The 27,487-nt window shown below is 42.1% G+C and overlaps 2 protein-coding genes across 2 annotated transcripts in view; one reads left to right on the top strand and one right to left on the bottom strand.

Moving 5' to 3' along the window:
* LOC307120795 (C-type mannose receptor 2-like) overlaps positions 1-27,487 on the bottom strand; it is a 313,286-nt gene that overhangs the window by 238,154 nt on the left and 47,645 nt on the right. The gene's annotated exons all lie outside the window — the stretch shown is intronic.
* On the top strand, positions 1,864-26,757 carry LOC307120836 (C-type mannose receptor 2-like). The gene is made up of 5 exons (XM_079808018.1): positions 1,864-1,901; positions 2,058-2,092; positions 2,185-2,544; positions 25,496-25,843; positions 26,008-26,757. Exons 2-5 carry the CDS (start codon positions 2,059-2,061, stop codon positions 26,361-26,363), a joined length of 1,098 nt encoding a protein of 365 aa, XP_079664144.1. The 5' UTR covers positions 1,864-1,901; position 2,058; the 3' UTR covers positions 26,364-26,757.

Here is a 27,487-nt window from a genome sequence, read left to right as displayed (position 1 = left end):
AACATGAGATCAAGTATGTGAACTTGCAACAGAACACATTTTATATTATTTTACATTTGATTATTTTATTTATTTCTAAAGAACTCTTTAGTAGCCTATTTGGTGCACTTTAAAGGGACAGTTCAGCCCAAAATTAAAATTCTGTCATCATTTACTCTCCCTCATGATGTTCTAGACCTGTATGAGTTTCTTTGTTCTGCTGAACACAAAAGAAGATATTTTGAAGAATGTTTGTAACCAGGCTTCTTTGGGGGCACCATTGACTTCCATAGTAATCTTCCTATGTGTTCAACATAACAAAGAAATGTATTCATGTTTGGAACAACTTGAGGGTGAGAAAATGACAGAATTTTCATTTTTGGGTGAACTGTCCCTTTAAGCAGTCATTCTGAACCAGTAATCACTTTTTGGATTTTTTAAATTAATTTACTTAAATTATGACTATATTATCATGTAATTATTTGTCCTATTTTTATCTAAAAACATTTTTAAATGTCATAAACTTTATATGACAGGATTATTGGTTATGTATGATTAGCTAAATTATAAATGAATAATTACATTTATTAGGCTATAATCTATTAATTAACCTGTCTAAAAAAAGCATAATTCTGTCTGCCAAGCTCTGATAATGTATGGAATATTATATTAATATATTATCCATTAAAAAAAACTATAGGATACCTTTAGAAGCACAGATGTGTCTGTCACTGCTGTTACTTTAAGTCAGTCAGTCTGAGACACTGAAATGCTTCTCATAAAGTGTGCAGTTGGCCTGAGGTTCATCATGAGTTACTGGACAGACCCATTGATACCTTTTTGATATTCAGTTCTATATCTGGAGATCCTCTTGCGTTTAAACCGTGGACGCACGCGACGCGAGCTCAACATGTTTTTTAAAAAACGCGCAAGTTTACAGGCACACGGCACAGCGCATGTTCTCGAGACTCCGCCGCTATGACAACAAAGCCGCTAAAACACAATCACGCACAAATTAGCTCCTGTACTACTTATTGTGAAATTGATTTGTTTATATTTGCTATCAGTATTCTCCACACTGCAAAATCATTGTGTGTTTATTGAACTAACTTATGTGTGGACCTGTGTAAAATACGGGACAAATCAGTCATTTTGCTTGTAAATACGGGACGATTCCGTATTTTATGGGACGGGTGGCAACCCTAACTCACACCTTCATCTCACACACATCTCTTTCTCTTTGACGGAGCTTCAGACGGAGGGTTTTTAAAGGCTCTCAGTGACCAGTATCAGCGTCTTCACTAATGAACTCAACCCTCAGTTTAAACAGCAACAGATATAAAGTGTCCCAGAACAGAGAAACACAAACACTGGGCCTGTCCAAACACACACACTCGCAGTCTTGGCCACTAGAGAGTGTGTGCATGAACATGATGTGTGTCCCATTGGGTCATCAGAAGTTCTACACACCCTTGCCGTCCCTTCATGTCCACTTGAACACTTGGACCAAATACAAGGAAAAATGTCACGTAAGCAGACAAATGATGAAGTGCAAAGATCACAAGTGTGGGTGGACAGGCCCAGACATGTCAAGATGAAGGGATGTAACACGAGTTATGCAGTCCAGGAATATCATTAAAGCAGCTGTTTAGTTATTAAAGTTAAAATATTAATTGTAAATGTTCATATTTGTTTGATTATGGTCCATTTAAACTAATACTGACAGACACAGATGCAATATGCAAATATAGAGAAACAAGGGACAAACACAAATATAGAGGAAGTGAATTTGATATAGGGGTTTTTAGAGAAATACACAAATGATGTGATGCCCTGAGGGATGAGAGCAGATATAATAATCACGTAGTTTAAAGCTGCAGACAGAAACATCAGACTCAGGACAGAAACACACAACCTCTAAAGTAAGAACAACTCACATGTTCATTCTTCAGACACAATTAGACTTTGAGATGTTAATATTGTCTCAATGATTGCTAAAACTGCCAATGTTTTATTTATTTTTATTACATGATCATGTTTTACTCTAAGATGAGTTTTTCAATGCGTTTCTTCCTCAGAATGGACCGGATTCTATATTTCGTTCTTCTCATTGGTGAGTGTGTTTGTTGTTTTATTTATGGTTCATAGTTTCATCAGGTTTGACCCTGTTATGAAAAGCATTAAATCAAACCCTCTCTTTCACAGCTCTCTGCTCCGTATCTGAATGTGTTCAGCGTCAGTATCACTTTATAAACGAGGAGAAGAACTGGACTGAAGCTCAGAGATACTGCAAAGAGAATTATACAGATCTGGCCACCATTGACAACATGAACGACATGAACGAGCTGAAGAAGAGTGTGAATGTTGGAGGTGTCTGGATTGGGCTGCAGAAGACGGGTGTTGATAAATGGCAGTGGTCTTCAGGTGAACCTGCGCTCGATCTGAACTGGGGATCTGGACAACCTGTTGTTGGAGGTCAGAGCTGTGCTGTGATGAGAAATGGACAGTGGCATGAAGAGGGATGCAGTGAGAGCCGTACTTTCATCTGCAGTTCATCTAACAACAGTAAGTGCAGCTATGATGACATAAATTGTTCATAAACAGTGTTCCCTTTGGTTGGGCACTTGAACTTCATGTATTTTACTGTAGTTGTAATTTTCTTCCTATTGATACAATGATGCAACAATAAATCACAGTTATTTGATTTAAAGAAAGGGAAGGAATAAATAGGTTGCTTTTAAAAGGTGACTAACTTCTAACATATCATTAACTAGTCTGTTCCCTTTCGTTCAGTCACTACGACGTAACGTTAGTGACTAACGAATGGGGGTTTCGAGGAGTCTAACAACGCCCAATGGCAGTGCCAATGGAATTTGCATGCGTAACTCCGCCCCACCGTGTGGGTATATAAGGAAGTACGCTGGCAACATCGCATTATGTTTCTGCTTTGGAGCCAAGAGCATCTCTTCACTCCTGCAAGCCTGAATTCTGAAGTCCTCTGTTCAGTCTTCAAGACGAGCGGTTCTCCAGGGTGTTGGTGTGACGGCGCGTTTCAGCGATCTCACATTGCCTGCCTGCTGATCTGTGCAGTGACCTGGGCGCTTCGACACTCTGCAGAGATTTTCTCTCATAAAAAGAGCTTGCGCGTGGCACGTCTTTTTCAAGACGGTTCGCCCGTGCACTTGCGGGTACGATCGATCTCCGTTGCTGTCTATGGGCACATTCACTGCTCGACATGTTTGTGCTTCAGCACGTTCGGGCAGTGTTTGTGGATGTGCCATGTTCCCACTGCGGGAACGTGACCATCGCGATGTCATGGTCGAGACTCAGTGATCTCCGTGAGGAGAGAGAGTCCCCTCTTCCACACCCCAATCTACCGTGAGAGAGGTGGTACTTTGGCTGGTGGCCAAGGTGACCTGAGGGCGGTGCCGTGGTATTAAGAACCCCCGACGATCATTCCTCGGGCCACGCCCCCCTCTCGCACATCGCTTCCCGCGAGTGTTGGACTGAAGCGGTGGGACCGTCTCTGACGCCCTGTTCGTTTCGTTCACACTCCAGATAGCAGCGAGATGTCGATCGCCGCATCTCAAGGTGGGCTAGAGTCCTTTGGGGATGACGATTAGGCTGTGCTCCGCCTTCGGGTGTGCCAGCGCTGCTGGATCTGACCTAGAGTTGACAGCCATGTTATCTCGGGCAGCCGCGGGCCTCGGGCTGGTGTGGAACTCCGCCCTGTCACGAGCGCTCGTGGTTGCGCGATTGGTTTTTGGGTGCGGCACCTGACAGCTGTCGGGCCCCGCCCCAATGCCTTTCACTCCCAAGGGGCATGAGGAGATCACGCGGTCTTGGAAGTCCCTGTGCTTCCCGTGACCATTCGGTGGCCTCCTCCGCCTTCTCTGCCCTCGATGGGGCCGCGTCCAAGGGTAAACTGGGGTCCCCCCACTGTTGAACACTCTGTTGCGCACTACGATGTCCACGGGGGACTTCGACGTGGCGTGGCTATCCTAAGCGCCGCTATCCTGCAGAGCTACGGGGCAGGCCGCCACCCCTTTGCACAAGCACAAGGGTGGAGCCGACCCAGGGCTCTTCAATGAGTTGCGTGCCGCCACTGATCCCGCCCCCCCGGGCGGTGAAGGAGGCCACACGCTCCCTTGGTCGGGCGATATCCACAGCTGTGGTCCGGGAGGGGACAGACCCAGCCTTGGCACTGCCCTGTCCAGTACGCGCTCTCCGCGCCTACGTAGACATAACGCAGTGTTTCAGGACCTCAGACCAGCTCTTTGTCTGTTATGGTGGAGAGCAGAAGGGAAGTGCTCTCTCAAAGCAGAAGTTGTCTCACTGGATAGTGGACACCATTGTTTTGGCTTACCAGCAGCAAGGTCGACCATGTCCCCTTGGTGTGAGGGCACATTCCACTCGGAGTGTGGCCTCCTCTTGGGCTCGAGTGCATGGCGCCTCGCTAACAGACATCTGCAGAGCTGCAGGCTGGGCGACACCTAACACATTTGCAAGATTCTACAATCTCCGAGTGGAGCCAGTGTCCCACTAAGTACTCGCCTCCACTAGTGGCCGGTAATGGACTAGGCTCAGGTGTCTTCGCTTGCTCGCCATTCCACTCCACGGACTGGATACGTGCGATATTCTCCTCAGGTGAGCTTCCCGGAAGCCCTGAGTTCCTCCAGCACTGTCGAAGCCGACACCAGTAAGTCTGCCCTCTCGAGCCCAGACCCTCGTGTCCGGCCAGGTGCCCCGTGTGCATGGTTCCCCTTTGGCGACCCCCACACGTGTATTTCCACCATAAGCCTCCTCAGTGAGCAGGAGTTTTTCCCTTGCAAAGCCTTGCCACCCCTGGGGTTAAAAATCCACCTTCGGCTGGTACCCCAGAGTTTCCAATATGTAGCACTTAGCGGGTCATATGTGTACTCTCTAAGTTCTCCCTAGATATTGGCATATCTCCACTGGAATATGCTTCCCAGTGTACCTTGGTATTCCTGTGATAAGTGGGAGTCCTTCTTCCGTACTAGACTTACGACAGGGAACTCAGAGACAGCAGAGTGGCATCATTGTATTGGGACCGCCATTTGTTAGTCTCTAACGTTACGTCGTAGTGACTGAACGAAAGGGAACGTCTCGGTTAAGTATGTAACCCTCGTTCCCTGAGGAGGGAACGGAGACGTAACGTCCCTTTGCCACATCCGCTGTACTGCTGGAACAGCCGGGAGTTCAGTCTTGGCTCCGCAGCAGATACATAATGCGATGTTGCCAGCATACTTCCTTATATACCCAAACAGTGGGGTGGAGTTACGCATGCAAATTCCGCATGCCCATGGCATTGGCACTGCCGTTGGCCGTTGTTAGACTCCTCGAAGGTAATTGGCTTCTAAGTGAAACCCCCATTCGTTAGTCACTAACATTACATCTCCGTTCCCTCCTCAGGGAACAAGGGTTACATACGTAACCGAGACGTTTCTAATGTTGAGAAATAATATTTTAAAATCACACACACACACGTCAACATTCAGCATCAAAACATTCAGTTCTTATTTAGTCACTAGAGCTCTTGTGTAAGTGAATTATACTAACTAAGCATTTGTCAGTACAACATACTATTCCTATTTCACTTTACTTGTTTTTTAATGCAATCGGTTTGTATGCTTGTATTAAGTAAGTCTAACTAATTTGATTTTCCAGTGTAGCAATAGCAAGCTACGATTGAAAGCATGAGATCCCACCCTCCCTACAGATAGCTCTCCAAAGTCATGCCTTCTTCAAAACACATGAACACACAGCAGCGTCTGCAGAGCGCCACGAGACGAGAGACGCCGTTAAACTACCTCATGTCTCAAAGCACATAACATTACAATAATAATGAACATACACAACTCACAGAGCTCTAGATGTACCACCTGACTGCTGCAGATTCGACTGCTGCAAAAAGCTTTTTGATGGCCACCACTGTTGAGATTCATACGCTGATTCTTGATGTCTCTTTGTGTCTAAATGACAGAGAGATTCAAACCTTTTTTGAACAGATACACTTTTTAAGATTATATTGAAAACACCAGATCGTATGCTGTAGAATCACAGAGCTGTAATAATCACTAAAGTAAAACATAACTCAAAGATTAGGCTCTAAATTACATCAGTGATTCAGCTCATGAAGATTGTGTCAAAACATAACCAACAACACCTGATCACATTTTCTCTGGACTTGTCTGGCTGCTATAAATCAGGTACAGCAGAGAGACATAAACTAATGGTTTAAAGTCAAGAGTCAGGAGCCCAACTAAAATAAACAGAAATCCTTCAGGGATTCTGCTTATCATCAGGTGTCTTCAGTAATGATAAATCATCACTTAATTAATCTTTTAATTATCTCATTAACTTTAACACTTCTTCAGAGTTTCTTTTAACACTCTTGAGTGTGGAGTCAAATAAACTCTGAGGAGTGTTAATTAAACACTGGGGTTTTCGCTGTGCACCATGTAGATGTGTTTCAGTGTCAAAGTGTTATTCAGTTAATCTTACCTGGTTTCATGATATAGGCTTATATACATCCAATAACGGTATTATATACATCCAATAACGGTATTCACCAGCATGTTTCCTGCCACACCAGAGGAAACAAAACCTTAGACCATGTTTACACAAACATGGCCGGAGCTTACGTTGCAACACCCCTCCCCCACCTGGGACAGTCAGATCACCTCTCTTTGTTTCTCAGACCCAAATATTCACCCCTCATCAACCGCGTGAAGCCATCAATGAAAACCATCAAGGTGTGGCCTGCGGGGGCAGATTCCACACTCCAGGAAAGGTTTCTAAACACAGACTGGAGTATGTTTGCTTCTCAAGCCACCAGTGGCGCTCACATGGACATTGACTCCTACACCTCCTCAGTATTGGATCATATCAATACCACCATCGACAGTGTTACAACCCAGAAACAGATCACCACATACCCAAATCAGAAGCCTTGGATGAACAGGGAAGTACGACTCCTGTTGAAGTCACGCAACACTGCCTTCAGATCAGGAGATGCACAAGCCTACAGCGCATCCAGGGCAAACCTGAAGAGGGGCATCAAAAAGGCCAAGCACTGCTACAAGCTTAAGATTGAGGGTCACTTTTCCAACTCTGACCCTCGACGCATGTGGCAGGGCATCCAGGCCATCAGTGACTACAAACCCCCCCACTCCACCCCCGCAGCCACTGATGTCAACTTCCTGAATGAGCTAAATTACTTTTATGCTCGTTTTGAAAGAGACAACAGAGAAACTGCCACCAAGCTCAAACCCTCAGCTGACCACCCACCAAACACACTCTCCTCCACAGATGTCTGCAAGGCACTGAGCCGGATCAGCGCGCACAAGGCTGCTGGACCAGACAACATCCCTGGACGTGTGCTCAGGGCATGTGTGGAGCAGCTCGCTGGGGTTTTTACAGACATTTTCAACCTGTCTCTCGCCCAAGCAGCTGTACCATCATGCTTTAAACGCACTTCCATTGTGCCAGTGCCGAAACACTCCAGCCCGAGGTGCCCTAATGACTACCGCCCTGTAGCACTCACACCCATCATTATGAAGTGCTTTGAGCGGCTGGTCCTGGAACACCTAAAAGACTCTATACCATCCACATTGGACTCACACCAGTTTGCCTACCGCAGCAATAGGAGCACAGAGGATGCCGTTTCCATGGCACTGCACTCTGTGCTCACCCATCTGGACAGTAAAAACACTTATGCACGCATGCTGTTTGTTGACTTCAGCTCAGCATTCAACACTGTCATCCCATCCAAGTTAATTGCCAAACTTGGAGACCTGGGCATCAACACTTCAATGTGTAACTGGATTTTGGACTTCCTAACTGACAGACCCCAGAATGTTCGTTCAGGATTCACCTGCTCCACATCCATCACTCTTAACACTGGTGTACCACAGGGCTGTGTGCTAAGTCCGTTTCTCTACTCCCTCTTCACCTCCGACTGCAAGCCTGTGTATGGAACTAATTCCATCGTCAAGTTTGCGGACGACACTACGGTGATTGGTCTCATCAGCAACAACGATGAGACTGCCTACAGGGAGGAGATCCAGCACCTGGCCACATGGTGCGCTGATAATAACCTGCTCCTCAACACCACCAAAACGAAGGAGCTCATCGTGGACTTCAGGAAGGAGTCAAGAGGCACACACGACACCATCCACATCAATGGAATGGCTGTTGAGCGTGTCTCCAGTTTCAAGTTCCTGGGGACCCACATCTCAGCGGACATGTCGTGGACAACCAACACCTCCAGCCTGGTCAAGAAGGCTCACCAGCGCCTCTTCTTCCTGAGGACACTGAGGAAGAATCAGCTCTCCTCGGCTATCCTGGTGAACTTCTACCGCTGCGCAATAGAAAGCATCCTGACCAACTGTGTGGCAGTATGGTATGGGAGCTGCTCTGTTGCGGAGCGCAAGGCATTGCAGCGGGTGGTGAAAACTGCCCAGCGCATCACAGGAACTCCACTACCTGCCATCGAGCACATCCAGAGGAAACGCTGCCTGCATCGAGCTCGCAGCATCCTCAAGGATTCCTCTCACCCAGCCCACAGACTGTTTTCTCTCCTGCCCTCCGGCAGGCGTTTCAGGATCCTCCGGACCAGGACCAGCAGACTTAAGAACAGTTTTTTCCCCAGAGCTGTCTCTTTGCTGAACTCAAACCCCCGTTGATCCACTTCCCTCATAAACTGCGAACTCTCCTACCTCACATCTGCCTTCACTTTGTTATTTGCACTACCGACTGTTTATTACAGTAACAACTGTTTACTTATGCATTCTGCACCACCATACCGTAACTGGATTATGCTCATCTGCACTGCCGACTGTATTTACAGTAACAATGTTTACATTTGCATTTTGCACCGTACTTCTAACTGTAATATGCAACCACTTTCCACTGCACTTTTACACTTTCTTTCGGATAGCTCTGTCCATAATTTATTGTACTAACTTAATCCACTGCTATATTCCTCATATTAGCCTAACATATTATTGTATACCTCTAACTGTAAAATTCTGTTCAAAGTAATAGCCGTCTGTATATTTATTCATAGTACATAGTCACCTGTAAATTCTGTTTATAGTAATAGCCATCTGTATATTATATTCATAGTACATATTCACCTGTAAATTCTGTTTATAGTAATAGCCATCTGTATATTATATTCTAGTACATATTCACCTGTAAATTCTGTTTATAGTAATAGCCATCTGTATATTTATTCACTGTATATATTCATCTGTAAATTCAGTTCTGCTTATAGTAATAACCATCTCTCTACTTATACATATTTATATATATTCAGAACATTTTTATGTCCTGCACTTACGCAACCATTGTATATCCTGCACTTGCTGCTATTGCACTTCTGGTTAGACCTAAACTGCATTTCGTTGCCTTGTACTTGTACTTGTGTAATGACAATAAAGTTGAATCTAATCTAATCTAATCTAATCTAATTATTCAGCAAATCAACCCAGCTATAGGCTATCAAAGTGTTATTTATTTTTACGTTTATCGCTTGTCATAATTTGTTGAAGAAAATAGTATCCATCCATCCATCCATCATCTTCCGCTTATCCGGGGCCGGGTCGCCGGGGGCAACAGTCGAAGCAGAGACGCCCAGACTTCTCTTTCTCTAGCCACTTCCTCCAGCTCTTCCGGGGGAACCCCGAGACGTTCCCAGGCCAGCCGGGAGACATAGTCCCTCCAGCATGTCCTAGGTCTTCCCCGGGGCCTCCTCCCGGTGGGACGTACCTGGAACACCTCCCTGGGAAGAAAAATAGATAGATAGAATAGAATCCAAAATAGATGCCCGAGCCACCTCAGCTGGCTCCTCTCGATGTGGAGGAGCAACGGCTCTACTCTGAGCTCCTCCCGAGTGACTGAGCTCCTCACCCTATCTCTAAGGGAGCGCCCAGCCACCCTACGGAGAAAGCTCATTTCGGCCGCCTGTATCCGGGATCTTGTTCTTTCGGTCATGACCCACAGCGCATGACCATAGGTGAGAGTAGGAATGTAGATTGACCGCTAAATCGAGAGCTTTGCCTTGCAGCTCAGCTCCTTCTTCACCACGACAGACTGGTACATCGACCGCATTACTGCAGAAGCTGCACCGATCCGTCTGTCAATCTCCCGTTCCATCCTTCCCTCACTCGTGAACAAGACCCCAAGATACCTGAACTCCTCCACTTGAGGCAGGAAATAGTAATTCCTGCTTAATCTGCATATTAACAAGCGTTATAAAGAGCGCACTGCAGTGCTAAAGCACAGTGGACTCACTTTAGTAACCTGACACTGCTTGTCCGCAGTGCAGCAGCCCCGGCACAACACCTGTTCGTTTAATATAGCGCTTATAGGATACATTATGCCTTTTTACTGTACTGTATACAAGTTTAAACTTATCAGTATCTGCACAGTTATTAACAGCGTTTATTTGCCATTTCCTACTAATATTGCATATTTATTTAATGTGTCTTTCTAACAGAAACCACTTATATCCTCGTCTATTTTCTTCAGTCCATATAATAAATATTCAGATTGTTAACTTCACTCTGGAGTAGCTGCAGTTCTTTCTGACAGAAGAATTAGGCCAGTTGATGTACCACTATCCATCTGCGCACAAAACATTGAGTAAAGTATTATATTTCAACATGAATTGGAGTAAACACATAATTTTATAATTAGATTTAGAAGTTAATGCAAAAAAACTGTTTTATGTGCAATTTACATGTTTGCATAACATTTTTTATGCAGATTATTATATCTAAAAAATAAATTGCAACTGAATTTAGGCTATTAGTGGGCTCTGTTGTTAGCCTTATTATGGTAATATGCAAGTAAGGGCTCCCTATGTAGTTTATATAATTAGAAGATCATTTTTTCATCCTTAAACTAATTTAATTTATTTAAAGACAGAGACACAATTTGTTCAGTAAAAAAAAAAGAAGAAGCAATTTTAGTTTTAGTTTTCTCCCCCTGATGTACCGTGTCATACGTGACTTCAAAACCGAGGTACAAACCAAACCGTCAGTTGTGTGTACCGTTACACCCCTAACTGGAAGTGATGGTTTATAGCAGTGGTTCCCAAAGTGGGTGCCATGACAACTGGCTTGGGGTGCCACAGAATCTCAGCTTTTTTCCAATTTAAACAGCCTAAAATAACTATTGTACCATATAATAACCTTTTACTGCATATATTTAAAATATAAATCAAAATACCAACATATGAACATTTCCAAACGAAAATAAATAAGCAAAAAAACGGATATATTTAATTAATATTTAAAGTTTCTCTCTCCTGTTCTCAGGAGAGAATTGCAATTGCTCGCCCGTCCGCTCAGCTCCGCCCTTTTTACTGGTGCGCGCTCAATTTTATATTTCACGCAGAGATTGACAGGACATTGCAAAGATGGATAAATTAATAGTTTAAACAAAATAAAAGCAGAAATGTCAAAGCCCAGACGACGGTCAGAATTGGCAAAGATGTTGCCAATCAAAGTGCAAGAGGAACTCTGTATGGATCGCACTTTAAAATTTAAATTTGGAGAAATGTCTTCGGATTAATTTTGGCTGAATGTGGGACACGAATACCCATCAATCTCAGAATGCGTTGTCAATGCGTTGTTGCCGTTTTCAACCTCTTAGGCCTACTTGTGTGAGCCAGCGTTCTCATCCCTGGCACACGTGAAAAACAAAAAAATGCAGCGCCTGTCAGTGGAGCACGACCTACGAGTTGCACTATCCTCAATCTCCCCTCGTATCAAGAGGCTGTGCTCGCAAAAGCAAGCACATGTATCCCATTAAAACGCCCGCGACACAGTTCCAAGCAGATATTTTAGTTAAATTTTTTTAATGTCAGGTTTGAACAAAGCAAATGCGAAACTAAATGGTAACACTTTATAATAAGGTGGTATTAGTTAACATTACACAAAAAAAAATGAACTTTCACTGTTGTTTGTTGCACTCCTTGTTCACATTACTTAAAGGTCCCATGGCATGGCATTTTTCTATTATTTTATAATGTTTCCTGAGGTGTACTTATATTGTTAGTATGATTTTTACATCATAAAATGTCATCATTTAGAAATAAAAGGCATTTTTTCTATACTGCTGTTTGCCCTCTAGGCGTGTCTGCTGTGAGACTTCAGTAAAAATGCCCACTGTTGTGATTGGCTGACATCTTTGCATTTGAAATGAGCAGAGGGGGCGTGGTTTAACGAGGTCTACGAGGCATGAGCTGCTGCCAGAGAGACGGATGGACCTGAGTTCACTTCACATCAGTTCTCTCAGCATGTCTCAGTTCAGTGAACTGTTGTAGTTACTAGAATATACTTCAGGTTATTCGTTTATTTCTAGTCGGAGGGGCTGTCACTCATGTCAGAAAGTTAGTAACTTTAGTAAATTATGGATCAGCGCTGACTCGAGACGCAAACCGTTTAGAACGATTCAGTCCGATTTGGTGAACTGGTTCGGTTGACTAAAAAGAACCGATTCAAAAGAATAATTTGTTCGCGAACCGGACATCACGGAGACGGAGCGATTGCTAACAAAGTTATTTATAGTAACTACTGAGTTGTGAGAGCGCTGTCTGTCAGCGCGAGTTTATTGTGTTTGTATCTGAGAGTTCTAAATAAACACGAGTCCCAGTCACGCCGAGTCCGTCTTCATCATTATTCTACCAACTTTGTAGCACATGCAATGTACCATTACAGCTGTCGAGATGAACGAGTTAGTAAGTGTTGATTATAGTATTATTTTTAGGTTCCAATCATATGAAAAGCGTCAGTGACGCGCATTGAGTACACAGCGCAAACAAAGACACAACAGCAGTAATCGAATGTAATCCAGTTTATTGTGGGGATATCTGGCTAGCCTAGCCGGATACCCTCACGCTTACCCCCCTTCTGCTTAATCTCACGCCGCGTTTGGTGCCTTCGCTGTGGGCCAGATGTAGTACTGGGGGTCGGGGATGTTGAAGGCCGACCGGCCAGTGCAGCCCGAGCTTCGGCGTGCGTAGGGTTTATCTCTAAAGAGATGTGAGTCTGCCGATGTTGAGCAGAAACTCATGACTGTATGCACATTGTATAACAGATAGACGCGATGAGGACGTACAAAAACACTGACTCACAAGATAGAAAACACGAAAACACCGTTCTGTTTGGGAGAGAGAGAAGCCGCAGTGTGTGCACGAATAATAAATAATTAGCTACACATAAGAAATCACTGATCACAGATCAGAAGGAACTGAAAAAAGACTTCTGTTTTCATTTGTACATCCAAACTCTGATAAACTGCCAGCATTCACTCGTTCACAAGCCATGATCTCTCGAGCGTTTGCATGGGCTTGCCAGATTCTCTGGGCGGAGGAAAGAGAGGTAACCGTTTCTGTGTGGACGTCAACACAGGAGACTTCAGGATTGGCTCGTCTGGCCTGTCATTTTCTCAAAGGCAGAGAAAGACAGCCAGAACTCGGTTTTACACCAATCAACATTTCTATCCACTTGGGGACAATATTCAGGCTAGGGGAACTCATATTAATGTTGAAATACCTCATAAAATGAAAATTTCATGCCATGGGACCTTTAAAAAAACTCCAAATTTACTGAGTTGTTTCTACTAAAAATGAGTGGTAACACTTTACTTGAAAGGGTGTGCATAAGACTGACATGACACCTTCATAATCATGACATGACACATGTCATGAATATGAAGGAGTTTTTATGCATGTTCATGACAACTGTCATTAAGTGTCATTCGCTCAATTATGTTATTTTTAATGCAAAGATGACATTATTTGAGATGTCTTTGTTACAACCCCAAATCAGAAAAAGTTGGGACAGTATGGAAAACTCAAAAAAAAAAAAAAGGAAAAAAAAGTGATTTCTAAATTTACTTTGACTTGTAAATTTATTTGTTGGCAAACTGGCGATCCTCTGCCCATCTTTGCTCCTAAAGGAATAGACCTTTCTTGGATGCTGCTTTTGTACCAAATCATAATTACAATCACCTGTTGACATCACCTGTTACAAATCACATCATTATTTAACCATTTTACCTCATTAATAGCCCTATATTGCTCCTGTCCCAACTGTTTTTGAAATGTGTTGCAGGTCTGAATGACAGGAAAGGATGCATATTTACAAATGACATGAAGTTGACCAGACAAAACATGAAATATTTTGTGTTTATATTGTCTGCAATGAGTAGCAATGGAAAGTAAATTTAGAAATCACTTAAGTATTATACAAACTTAAGTATTATAATATTAAATATTATCCAAATTAAGTGTTAATACAGTGGTACAAGTTGAATTTGTCATTTAAAATGTAATTAAGTGTCAATACTCTGTCAAATTATTTTATAACAGTGTCATGAATATTTTTCTTTACCTAAACTACAGTGGTACATTTGAATTTGTCATTAAAATGTCATTAAGTGTCAATACTCTGTCAAATTATTTTATAACAGTGAAAACTCACCTCAAAATGATAGAATGACAGCACTGGTTAGGTGTACGTCATTATGATGGTGTCTTAGCTAGATTCAAGATTCAAGATTCAAGAGTTTTATTTGTCACATACACAGTTATATACACAATATACAACTGGCAGTGAAATGTAAACAGGTCCGCTCCATGGACAGTGCAAATAACAGTTGCAAGAAATTAAAATAGAAATAGAATAAAATTAGAATAAAAAGTATTAACATAAGTAGAATTATAAATAAATCAAGTAAAAGATAAAAATAGGAAATAAGATAAAAATAAAAATATAAAAATTAAAATATAAAAATATAAAAAAATAAAAAAATAAGTGGATATGATAAGTGAGATAAACTGTAGACTTAGAAATAAGTGGTTAACATAAATATATATATATGTATATATAAAGAAGTATAATGTGCAAGGTTTATTACAGGTTGTTACGCAGTAACAATAGGAAAGTAAAGTGCAGTGCAATGGCAGTATGTGGATGTTAATGTATAAACTGGATGTTTATGTGTGTGCGGGGGTGAAGTGAAGTCACGTGACTGAGTTCAGGAGTCTGATGGCCTGGGGGAAGAAACTCCTCCTGAGTCTTTCAGTCTTTGCCATCAGGCTACGGAAGCGCTTACCAGATGGCAGCAGGGTGAAGTGAGAGTTTGCAGGGTGATTAATGTCTCTGATGATTTTAGTAGCTCTACCTCTGCAGCGTTTGGTGTAGATGTCCTGCAGAGACGGGAGAGCTGAGCCTGAGATGCGCTCGGATAAGCGCACCACTCTTTGCAGGGCTTTGGAATCGTGACTGGTGCTGTTCCCGTACCACGCTGTGATGCACTGAGTCAGGACACTTTCTATCGCCCCTCGATAGAAAGTTTTCAGGATGGCTGGTGAAACCCTGAATTTCCTCAGCTGGCGCAGGTGGTACAGTCTTTGCCAGGCTTTTTTCACCTGTGTCTGGATGTGTGTAGTCCAGGTCAGATCCTCGGAGATGTTCACACCCAGGTATTTGAAGCTGCTCACTCTCTCTACCGGTGTCCCGCTGATCATGAGAGGGGAGTATGACCGATGCTGTCTCTTCCTGAAGTCCACAATCAGTTCTTTGGTCTTGTTAACATTCAGAGAGAGACAGTTGTCCTGGCACCATGATGTCAGTTGCTCCACTTCGTCCAAGTATGCCGTCTCATTGTTGTTGGAGATGAGACCCAGGACAACAGTATCATCAGCAAACTTGATGATAGAGGTGGAGCTGTGTGTGGACAAACAGTCATGGGTGTAGAGAGAGTAGAGCAGGGGACTCAGCACACAGCCCTGTGGAGCTCCAACACTCAGGGTGATGGAGGTGGAGGTGAACTGGCCTACTCTCACCGCCTGGGGTCTGCCAGTGAGGAAATCTTCAATCCAGAGGCAGAGAGAAGAATTCAGGCCTAGATCCAGGAGTTTGTGTGTTAGCTTAATGGGAACTATGGTGTTAAAGGCTGAGCTATAGTCAATAAATAGCAGCCTGACATAGTTCCCACTTTTGCTGTCGATGTGAGTGAGGCAGGAGTGAAGGACGTGAGAGATGGCATCTTCAGTCGATCTATTGGGACGATAGGCAAACTGAAGAGGGTCCAAAGTGTCAGGAATGGAGGAGCAAATGTTGTTTTTAATGAGTCTCTCAAAGACCTTCATGACTAAAGATGTGAGAGCCACTGGACGATAGTCATTTAGGCAAGAGGGTTTACTGATCTTAGGTACAGGGATGATAGAGGATCGTTTGAAGGAGGTGGGGACAACAGATGTAGCAAGGGACTCGTTAAATATGGATGTAAAGAGCCCTGCGAGCTGATCAGCACAGGACCGCAGAACACGACCTGAAATACCATCCGGCCCAGCAGCTTTCCTGACATCCACACGTTTGAGTGCCCTCCGAACCTCGTCCTCCGAGACAGAGATCACGTGACCGATGCTGCTCTGAGGGACTCTCTCTGACGCGTCACTCGCCGGAGTCGCGCTGCCGCGATTACCATCAAAGCGAGCGTAGAAAGAGTTTAACTCGTTCACCAGCAACGGATCAGCTCTCACCTCTGCAGAGGATTTAGTTCCAAAAGCACAGATGGTCCTCAGTCCCTGCCACATCCGCCGGGAGTCGTTGAGTTGGAAATGAGATTCCACTCGGTCTTTATAGCGGAGTTTTGCGGCTTTAACGGCGCGCCGGAGGGCGTAACATGAAGCTTTGTACTCCCTCATATCCCCCGTTTGGAGACCGGCATTGTACGCGATAGTGCGCGTGTTAACTGCAGTGCGGATTGAACTGTCCACCCACGGTTTCTGATTAGGGAAGGACGTTATAGTTATTGTTTGTGTGTCTTGCTCTGTCAGTGTGTTGATAAAGCAGAGCGCCACTTCTGTGAACTCGCTGACGTCCTCAGAACTCGCGCGGAACATGTCCCAGTCGACGTCATCAAGAGCTGCCTGTAGCGTGATCTCTGAATGGGATGACCAGCGTTTGACTTCCCTCCTCACCGGGGGCTCTTGAACGAGCCTTTGTTTATATTCCGGTGTGAGGAAAATGTCGGCATGGTCCGATTTGCCAAAAGCTGGCTGTGAACGAGCTTTGTAGGCGTTCTTAAACGGAGAGTAGCAATGATCCAGTGTGTTTGCTCCTCGTGTGGGACAGGAGACATGCTGGTGAAAGTTTGGCAATACTTTCTTTAGGTTAGCTTTGTTAAAATCACCCGCGACGATGAAAGCAGCGTCGGGGTGTTTGTTTATGAAGCCGCTGGTCACATCATGGAGGGCAGATAAAGCCAGCCCCGTGTCTGCCTGTGGTGGAATATAAACGGCAGTGGCGATGACCGAGGAAAACTCCCTCGGCAGGTAGAAAGGCCGGCACATGAGAGTTAAATGTTCCAAGTGAGGCGAGCAGGATCGCGAAAGAATGGAGATGTTCCTAGGATCGCACCATTTCTTGTTTATCATGAAACACACTCCACCGCCTTTAGATTTCCCGGCCTCGGCTGTTCTGTCCATCCGAAAAACAGAGAACTTCTCGGACGGCGTCACGGCTGTATCCGGGACCGCTGGCGTGAGCCATGTTTCGGACAGACAATAGATGTTGCAGTCTCTCATGTCCCGTTGAAAACTTATCCTGGCTCTAAGATCGTCCATCTTATTCTCCAAGGATTGGACATTTGCGAGCAAAATGCTCGGGAGAGGAGGACTGAATGCTCTTTTTCTCAGTCTGTTGCGGATCCCAGCGCGTTTCCCGCGGTGTTTTTTGAATCTTCGCCGTCGACTCGAGTGGCCATTGTTCAACTCGGCGTCCCGGCGAATCTCAGATGGAAGATTGGAGAAAGTGTCCTGAAACAGGTCAGTGTAGCGGTAACCAATTTCCAGAAGTGTTTTGCTGTCGTAACAGATCAAAGCAGATGATCCGTTGGAAAAAATAGAGAGTAAAAGAGAGTAGAATAATAAATAAAAGCAAAGTCTTAGCGGAGCGACCTGAACGGCGACCGAGCACGGCGGCGCCATCTTTTGTCCATCTTTTGTCCATCTTTTGTCCAGCTAGACTTGTCCATGATGTAAAAAAGCATTTCAAGAAAACAAATGTGTGGGATGCTGTTATTAACTGTTTAGGAAACTATTTTTAAAAAACATTATGAACTGAAAAATATTCACGACATTGTTATAAAATAATTTGAGTATTAAAGGGTTAGTTCACCCAAAAATGAAAATTCTGTCATTAATTACTCACCCTCATGTCGTTCGACACCCGTAGGACCTCCGTTCATATTCGGAACACAAATGAAGATATTTTTGTTGAAAGCTGATGGCTGAGAAAGGCTTCAGATAGGCCTCCATTGGCATTCAGTACATTTACACTCCCAAGACCTATAAAAGGCACTTAAAACGTCGTTACAAAGTCCATCTCACCACAGTGGCTCTACAATAATTTTACGATGCGACAACAATAGTTTTTGTGCGCAAAAACAAATCAAAATAACACCTTTATCCAACTTGTTCTTGTCTTCCGTGTGTGTCTCCACGACGCATGCGCGAGAATATGACGCAGATTTGAGTAAACATTTTTTTAATGTAGTTAATGCATTAGTTAACATGAACTAACCATGAACTACACTTCTGTTCAGCATTAGTTCATCTTTGTTAATGTTAGTTAATAAAAATACAGCTTTTCATGGTTTGTTCATGTTAGTTGACAGTGCATTTACCCACATTATCCGTCTGCAATACCGGAGGCTGCACTTTCAGGACCGCATTTCTAGGACCCTATTTTTTTGTGACAGCGCCACCTACCGAATCGGAGAACCGCAATCCCAGGAACGCATTTCCAGGACCCTAGTTTTGGAGATTTGAAACAAGTGCCACCAAGGCAGTATTTTAACCCTTTTTTTTGTTGTTGGGGTTTTTAAAGGTTTATTACACCCAAATACTATTTCTTTATTGCAATTAAATCTGGTTTCTAGGAATGTTGAGTAATTATTGGGTCCAAGTTGCATAATTGAATAACTCATCAAGTAAAATAAGCAAGGAATGGTATATCCTTTTCAGTCAATCACATTTTCAAGTACAGCGGGAATACACAAGGATGACTCTGGGGTAGATTTAAGATTGTGTATAATTTATAAAATAATATATTGCAACAGTTGAATTTGAACACACACAAAAACAAATTTGGGTAACACTTTATTTTGATGGTCCCTTTTGAACATTATGTTGACTATAAGTAAATTTGCAACTACATGTCAACTAACTCTCATTAGATTATCAGTAGACTGTCTGCTTAATGTCTGCTAACTCTTTATTGTGATGGTCCTCCAACAGACATTCTACTGACTATAAGTAACTTTGCAAGTACATGTCAACTTATTCTAACCCTAACCCTACCAGTCTACTAATACTCTACTAACACTCTAATGAGAATTAGTAGACATGTAGGTGCAATGTTATTTATAGTCAACAGAATGTGTTAAAGGGACCATCAAAATAAAGTGAAACCCAAATTTGTTCATGACGTGAACCACATAGGAAGAACTTCATGGACAACGTCTGCACTGACTCCTAAGAGAGAGAAAGATAGAGCGTAGAGAAGTTAATGAAATAAGGAACATTGAGTTGAACTTGTTCAACTCTCTAATTTTTAATTTCAAATTTAATTTTTTAAAATCTTAGTCACCACAGAGCACACACATTATATACAATACAAAATTATATCAATCTTCATAACAAATAATGTTCATATTACTGTTATTGCATACTGTTCAAAGATTTGGGTGAACAGGTTCTTGAAACATTCATGTCAATAAAGCGCATCTGAACCGAGAAAAAAAAACAAGAGAAAGATGCAAGAAATCTGAATAGAAACAACATGTTATTTCTACAATAATATGACTTTTCCTGTCCTTTAAATATTTAAAGCACACATTGTGATGTATGCAGCAGCTCTACCTACCAACTGGATGCTCTCCCCTCTTTTCAACAAGTTCATTTTATATAAATAAATAGACATAAATTAGAGCTAAGTCTAGGACTTGACCAATTAATTCATCTTTTGTTATACTTCTGCCTGCCCTGAGCTGTGTCCTTGAAAGCACTTCTTGTACAGTACACAACACATGACACAATCTAACACGTGGTATTTTAACAGTCAATTATTATGATGGCTTCTGTTATACCTGACTTTAAAAACGTCATATGTCTCAATCAACATTATAAAACCATGCCAAAATGAAGAGACAAACTCATAACATGTCATTGTGTGGTAACGTTAAACAGGCTGACTGTGAGCATGTGACAGCTAAAACATTACTTTTATTTTAACTTACTCTTAAAATGAAGAAAAAAACGAGTAACTAACAAGCTTTCACAACTAACAAAATACAGTTGTCTTAAGACACAATTGTGACACAAACTTAGTGCTGTCACTGTCAACACAAGCTTTCATGTAAGTTTAGTTGAACGAATGTGCTAAATATTCATTTACAGCACTATATCCAATATACGTATGATAGCAATGCATTCAAGACTATTTAGCAAATCACGATCACTTTGGCTACGTTAAGTTTCCAATGAAATGCATCACGATTGTTTTTGATGTTAAAATAAAAACTGATTCACATGTGATACTCACACTCTGATCGTCATCCATCTTTGCTGGTCCTCTAATTCGCTAGGTGGCGTTGTCAATAAAAACCTAGGGTCCTAGAAATGCGGTCCTAGGACTGCGTTCCTGAAAATGCAGCCTCCAGTTGCGCAGGCAGATGCTACTCGCATTTACTAATGCATTATTAAAATCTTGCTAACATTAGTTAATGTTGAAACTAACATTAACAAAGATAAATAAATGCTTTCAAAGTGCAGTTCTTTATTAGTTTTCATGTTAACTAATGTAGCTAACTAATGTTGTCTAATGAACCTTATTGTAAAGTGTTACCAACTAAATATATTATATACAGTCACGTCTTCGCCCGCCACAAGCTCTTTGTCTGCAACACGACATGAGGCCATAACGGAGAAATTAATTTTGTTCATTTGTAAGGACATGAGACCGATCAGTGTCGTGGATGGGGCAGGCTTCAGGGAGTTCTGTCAAGCAATGGAACCAAGGTACCACATCTCTAACATTACTAAAGTGTAGGGTACTGTACTGACTGAATAGATATTGCATGAATAAAGGATAAATGCACTGTTTCCACTGGTTTGATTATTTACCGTTTCATGTCAGTTCCATGTTTACCACAGCACAGTTCACTTTAAGCATTCAATATGCTGTAAAACTTCAATTAATATGAATAATAATTGTTTCAATCACTGAATGAAGCCTGCTATATTTGGGACAAGAGTTGCGACCTTAAATTGCTTGCACAGAACTCTTGATCAGCACTCAAAATGTGTTTTTTCATTAAACCGTGTTTGTTAAACCGTTATGCGCAGAGAGCGTGAGGGTGAGGGCGAGAGAAAGTGAGGTCTGCAGTCTTGGCCATTCGTTGATTTACTTGTTTTTGTGTAGGTAATACATTGTCAAATAGGTTTAAACTTAAATAGACTACCTATACAAGTAGTTATTAATTTGTCCTGTGTAGAGGACAGCACATTCCAGGGCCCAGTTTATGGCTGGGCCACTCGCTGTCCATAACAGTCGACAAAGGTTTGCTACATTTTAATTGGATCTTGGTAGACTGACACAAACAAACTGTCCAACGCCATGAGATAAAGATGCTAGGAAAACAGCCAGACACCTCTTAGAGGGCAATAAGAAGAACTCTTTTACAAAGCCCAGGAAGGACAAGACATCTCATTGGTCCACATGCAGTTTTTGTCCTTCACTCAAATCCCTAGTGTCCTGGTCTATGACTGCCATAAAAATTCCACAGGACCTTAGCAGTAGTGGGTGAAAGAAAGACCACATCCAAATCCATTCATATGTTTGGAAAACTTAAGACTGATGTAAACTACACACATCCATTTCATACGTATTCAGAGAAATAAGTATTCTCAGTGACAGCTATTTGTAATCTTACACAGATTCAGCTGTTAATGAACAAATCAATGAATGCATGACATTTCAATCTTTTTCCATCATGGAAAAAGTGAATCAGTGAGTCGAATCATGATTCGGATCGCGTGTCAAACCGCCAAACTGCTGAAATTTGGCGATCCAAACTGCTCATTCGACTCACTGATTCATAACGCTTCGAAGCTTCATGAGGCCGTGTTTTGAAATCGTCATCACTATATAAGTCGTTATTTAGGGTTTTTTTGTGCACAAAAACTATTCTCGCCTAGCCTGGATGCCAGCCGAATTTAGCCCCGCCCACAAAATTTTTTGCTCGGGCAATTCGGTCTGGACTCGCTCCATAGAGGAGTAATTATGCCCGAACAGAAACTGTTCGGACAAATGAAATTGTCAGGGCGGGCTTTAGACGATGATGGACAGATGATCAACAGTAACGTAATCATCCACGTCATCGAAGGCTCTTGGGTTGAATTTGCTCTTATCCTAAACGGAGAACTTGTTCGTATATGCATTCACCTTCACTATTTCTCTCAGAAACGATGATCGTGTTGGTAAGTACTCTGTGTATCCTTAAATTATTTTATTACTGGCAAAGATCGTTTACACTCATCTTTTTCTTGTAACGTTACTTAATCCAGCGTGTGTGCAGACAGGGTTGCCAAGTGTTTTTGCAATGTCGCGCACAATTGCTACTCAAAACTATAGCCCAAAACAATAACTTTCCAGGGGGTTCTCCGGAAAAAAATGGCGTTTGGTTGGCAAAATATGTTATTTTGGCAAGGTTGCCTGCTAAAATTCGCATTCCTGGGTTTATATAATCACATAATTGGGGTCGCTTCAACCCGCGGACATGGAGAAAAACACGGACTTGGCAACACAGTGCAGTTGAGTTCTGTTGACATTTGACAACTAATGTTAACGTCGCTCCGTTGCTCTGATTGGTTTTTTAACATTAACATCCACATACTGCAATTGCACTGCACTTTACGTTCCTATTGTTACTGCGTAACAACCTGTAATAAACCTTGCACATTATACTTCTTTTATATATACATATTATATATTTTATGTTAACCACTTATTTTTAAGTCTACAGTTTATCTCACTTATCATATCCACATATTTTTTATATTTTTATTTTTATCTTATTTCCTATTTTTATCTTTTACTTGATTTATTTATAATTCTACTTATGTTTAATACTTTTTATTCTAATTTTATTCTATTTCTATTGTAATTTCTTGTAACTGTTATTTGCACTGTCCATGGAGCGGACCTGTTTACATTTCACTGCCAGTTGTATATTGTGTATATAACTGTGTATGTGACAAATAAAACTCTTGAAATCTTGAAATCTTGAAAATCTTGGTTGTGGGTCTATCCAATTGAGGTCTTTCCTGGCTCGGTTGAAACACGCCCCATAATCAAAACTCAATGGAGCGGTACCAGACTCATATTCTGACTAGAATTGAGTATGGCCACGCCAGGCTAATTCTCGCTGATTCATAAAGTTATTTTAGAACCACTGTAGTGAGATGGACTTTGTAACGACGTCTTTAGTACCTTTTAAGGGTCTTGAGAGTGAACCGTGCATTGTGCCAATGGAGGCCTTTCAGTGCCATCAGATTTCAACTAAAATATCTTCATTTGTGTCTGAAGATGAACGGAGGTCTGACGGGTGTCCAACGACATGAGGGTAAGTAATTAATGACAGAATTTTCATTTTTGGGTGAACTAACCCTTTAACAACCACTACGTTCAGAGTTTTAGTCCAGCGAGACGACTACAGCACGTCCCAAGTCTTCCATGCCAGAGAGACAAAAGCGGATTGACCAAGTCCTGAGTGTCTGACCCACAGAGTCAGAAGACACACAGAGACATTTGCAACAAGGTTAAGCTCAGGAGAGCAAACGTTCACTTTGAGATTCCTTCGTCTGCGTGTTCCAGATTAAGGACCTTCTGCACCTACTTCAGGGCCTCATCTGCGTGTTCCAGATTTTAGGACCCTTTGGTGCTCCAGGAGATCTGCATCCCACAGATCTTCATGTTCAAGACTGTTGAAACGGATTCCAGCTCTTTTCCCCACTGCATTGTCACCCAGCACAACCAGTGGATGAAGTCACCTCCATCGGACTGCTTAGTGGAACGTAAATATCAATTAACCAAACCTCTTTCTAGAGACCTTGGCATTGTTGTATATTATCAGTATATGTTTTTCTAATTTACATTAGAGGTAATTTAACTGATGCTAGTTAATAACAAATAATATTTTGTTTATTTGTTTGATGCATAATGAGGTTCTTCACCTTAGTTTCAGAGAAACAACAGTTTATCTTTTCATAAGATAACGCAACTCTTCCATAGCCACACTTAACTTAATCACATGTATTTTATGTATCTTATGCACTTTATTCCTTTATCATTCATTGTATTCATTTAGTAGTGGTGTTAGTTATGCTTGTTTATCTTTTGTTAATAAAATCTATTTTATTACAATTGTGTCTTACTTGTGCTGATAACACAGAAAAGGCTCTACAAGTTAGAAATCTCACCAATCTTTCAGATAAATCAGCTGACCAACTTTCCCCACTTTACATTCAATCTAAAATGATTGAACCGCCTCCTGTCTGGAGTGTTCTCATAGAGCCAAGGTAAAAGACCTTGACTAGTGTTCCCAAACTAAGAGAGGGGGAAGGTGGTCATCTGATGTACTCATAACCACACCTTAAGTGTGATCAAAAAAATCACAACGTCAGCGGTGACGTGAGTACCAATCACTACCTTAACGTCCTTGGATGGACAAAGGTAAAATCACTACATAATTGGCGTCCCTTGTTTGGGCCCAGTTATTACACCTGTTATTGACGTAATGCGCATTATTGACAAAATGCGCAACCAGATGTTCGAATAGTTTGAATATTCGTGTTTTTTATTCAAATATTCAAACGTCATTTTTGAGGAATTTTGACAGCCCTACTTCAAAGCGAAGCTCGTGAAACAACCAAGTGCAGGGTAGAAACAATATGGTTCATATGCTGATTCCTGATGTCTGTGTGTTTTTAAACTCTGTCAGATAATGAAAGCAATGCTGGATCTTAAGCTGTAACATCACAAATATACTGCAATGTACAATTATTAGAACATTAACTATATTAATAATGTAAAATTATTAGAACATTAACTATATTAATAATGTCAAATTATTAGAACATTAGCTATATAACAAATTAATATTGCTAGATAAAACCAGTGAAACATGACCATTACATGATTATAGTGTCATCATCAAAACTGAATTATCATTACCTAATCATCATAATTTATTTTGCCATAACAAATGCGCTTTATAAAGACAAAGTTGCAGCAGCAACTTCAATAAAAGGTCAATAATCACTTAATAATCTCATTAATCTCATAAATCAGTGTAAGAATAATGAACAAACTGACTCTGAATCTGTTTCCATGTGTTTTTCTTAAAGTGAGCACAGGACTCGTCTTTGTCAATCAGATGAAGAACTGGAGAGAAGCTCAGAGTTACTGCAGACAGAATCACATTGATCTGGTCAGTGTGAGGAACCAGAATGAGAATCAACAGATTGCGGACATCTTTAGTCATCATCAGTTATCTGGATCACAAGTCTGGATCGGCCTGTTCAGAGACTCATGGCAGTGGTCAGATCAGAGTAACTCCTCATTCAGATACTGGAGATCTGGAGAACCTAATAATGAAGGAAATGAAAACTGTGCAGTGATTCAATGGGGGGATGCTCAGAGACAATGGAATGACATCTCTTGCAGTATCCCATGTCTTTTTGTGTGTCATGAAGGTGAGCAGATCCTCTCAAAACACACACAGTCCATCATCAGCTCCAGATATCTTAAAGTTCACGCTACATGTCTGACATGACAGATTCCTCCACAGTGTTTGTTCTGCATGTTGTTTTTGATCAGTCTCTCTCTAGTTTTTGCTTGTGGTTTGTTTTGTGTCCAGATAAACTGATTCTGATCAAAGAGAAGCGGACGTGGTCTGAAGCTCTGAGATACTGCAGACAGAATCATGTGGATCTGGTCTCGGTTCATTCAGTCGAGATGCAGCGTGAGGTGATGAATGTGGTTAAAGGGGCGTCTACTGCGGAGGTGTGGTTGGGTTTACGTCACTCCTGCACTGTGGGACTCTGGTTCTGGGTGAGCGGAGAGACCGTGTGCTATCAGAACTGGGATAAAGATGATTCAGATCAATGTGAGTCTGCAGTGAGATCTGGAGCAGTTCAGTCTGGAGGAAAGCAGCGCTGGATCAGCCGTCCTGAAAACCACACACTCAACTTCATCTGCAGCAATTATGAGTGAAGGATATGTTTGTGTTGCTCTTTCATGACTGGCATATCTTTTTTAACACTTTCTATTTTTTACTGTTTTCATCAGATAATGTGCTTGTATCAGTACAAAGAAATTAATTTCTGTAATGTAAAAGTATAAAATACTAATATGCACTATATATGTTTTAAAGACCCCATGAAATCAAAATGAGTTTTCATCTGTGGCTTTTAGTCGTTCTCTTCTGGAAAAACCACTCATTATTTTCAACACAGACTGTTCAATCAAACGCACTAAAACACCTGCAACTCTTTGCGTGTCAGAAGATCTTACTCAACGAGTCCTTGTTGTCTCAGTCAGTCTGGTTGATGGATTTGTGAGGAGAGTATACTTTGAAAGTTAATCAGTGCATTACATTTAGATAACCAACATTTATTTGTCACTCTGTATTCTTTTTTGTTGTTGTTGTGTCTTTTTATTTTGCTAAAATCTTTGCACTTTTGTTGTTTTTTTTAGGTAATTTGGTGTTGGCATTTGGGGTTAGGGTGGGATAAGGGGATAGGGTGTTGGTGTTTGGGGTTAGGGTGGGATTAGGAGAGAGGGGATAGGGTGTTGGTGTTAGGGTGGGATTAGGGGATAGGGTGTTGGTGTTTGGGTGGGATTAGGGGATAGGGTGTTGGTGTTTGGGGTTAGGGTGGGATTAGGGGATAGGGTGTTGGTGTTTGTGGTTAGGGTGGGATTAGGAGAGAGGGGATAGGGTGTTGGTGTTAGGGTGGGATTAGGGGATAGGGTGTTGGTGTTAGGGTGGGATTAGGGGATAGGGTGTTGGTGTTAGGGTGGGATTAGGGGATAGGGTGTTGGTGTTTGGGGTTAGGGTGGGATTAGGGGATAGGGTGTTGGTGTTTGTGGTTAGGGTGGGATTAAGAGAGAGGGGATAGGGTGTTGGTGTTAGGGTGGGATTAGGGGAGAGGGTGTTGGTGTTTGGGGTTAGGGAAGGATTAGGGGATAGTGTGGTAGTGTTTGGGGTTAGGGTGGGATTAGGGGATAGGGTGTTGGTGTTTGGGGTTAGGGAAGGATTAGGGGATAGTGTGGTAGTGTTTGGGGTTAGGGTGGGATTAGGGGATAGGGTGTTGGTGTTTGGGGTTAGGGAAGGATTA

Source organism: Gobio gobio (genome assembly GCF_949357685.1).
Source record: "Gobio gobio genome assembly, chromosome: 2".
Taxonomy (NCBI): Eukaryota; Metazoa; Chordata; class Actinopteri; order Cypriniformes; family Gobionidae; genus Gobio; species Gobio gobio.
This window is presented reverse-complemented; position numbering and strand designations above follow the sequence as displayed.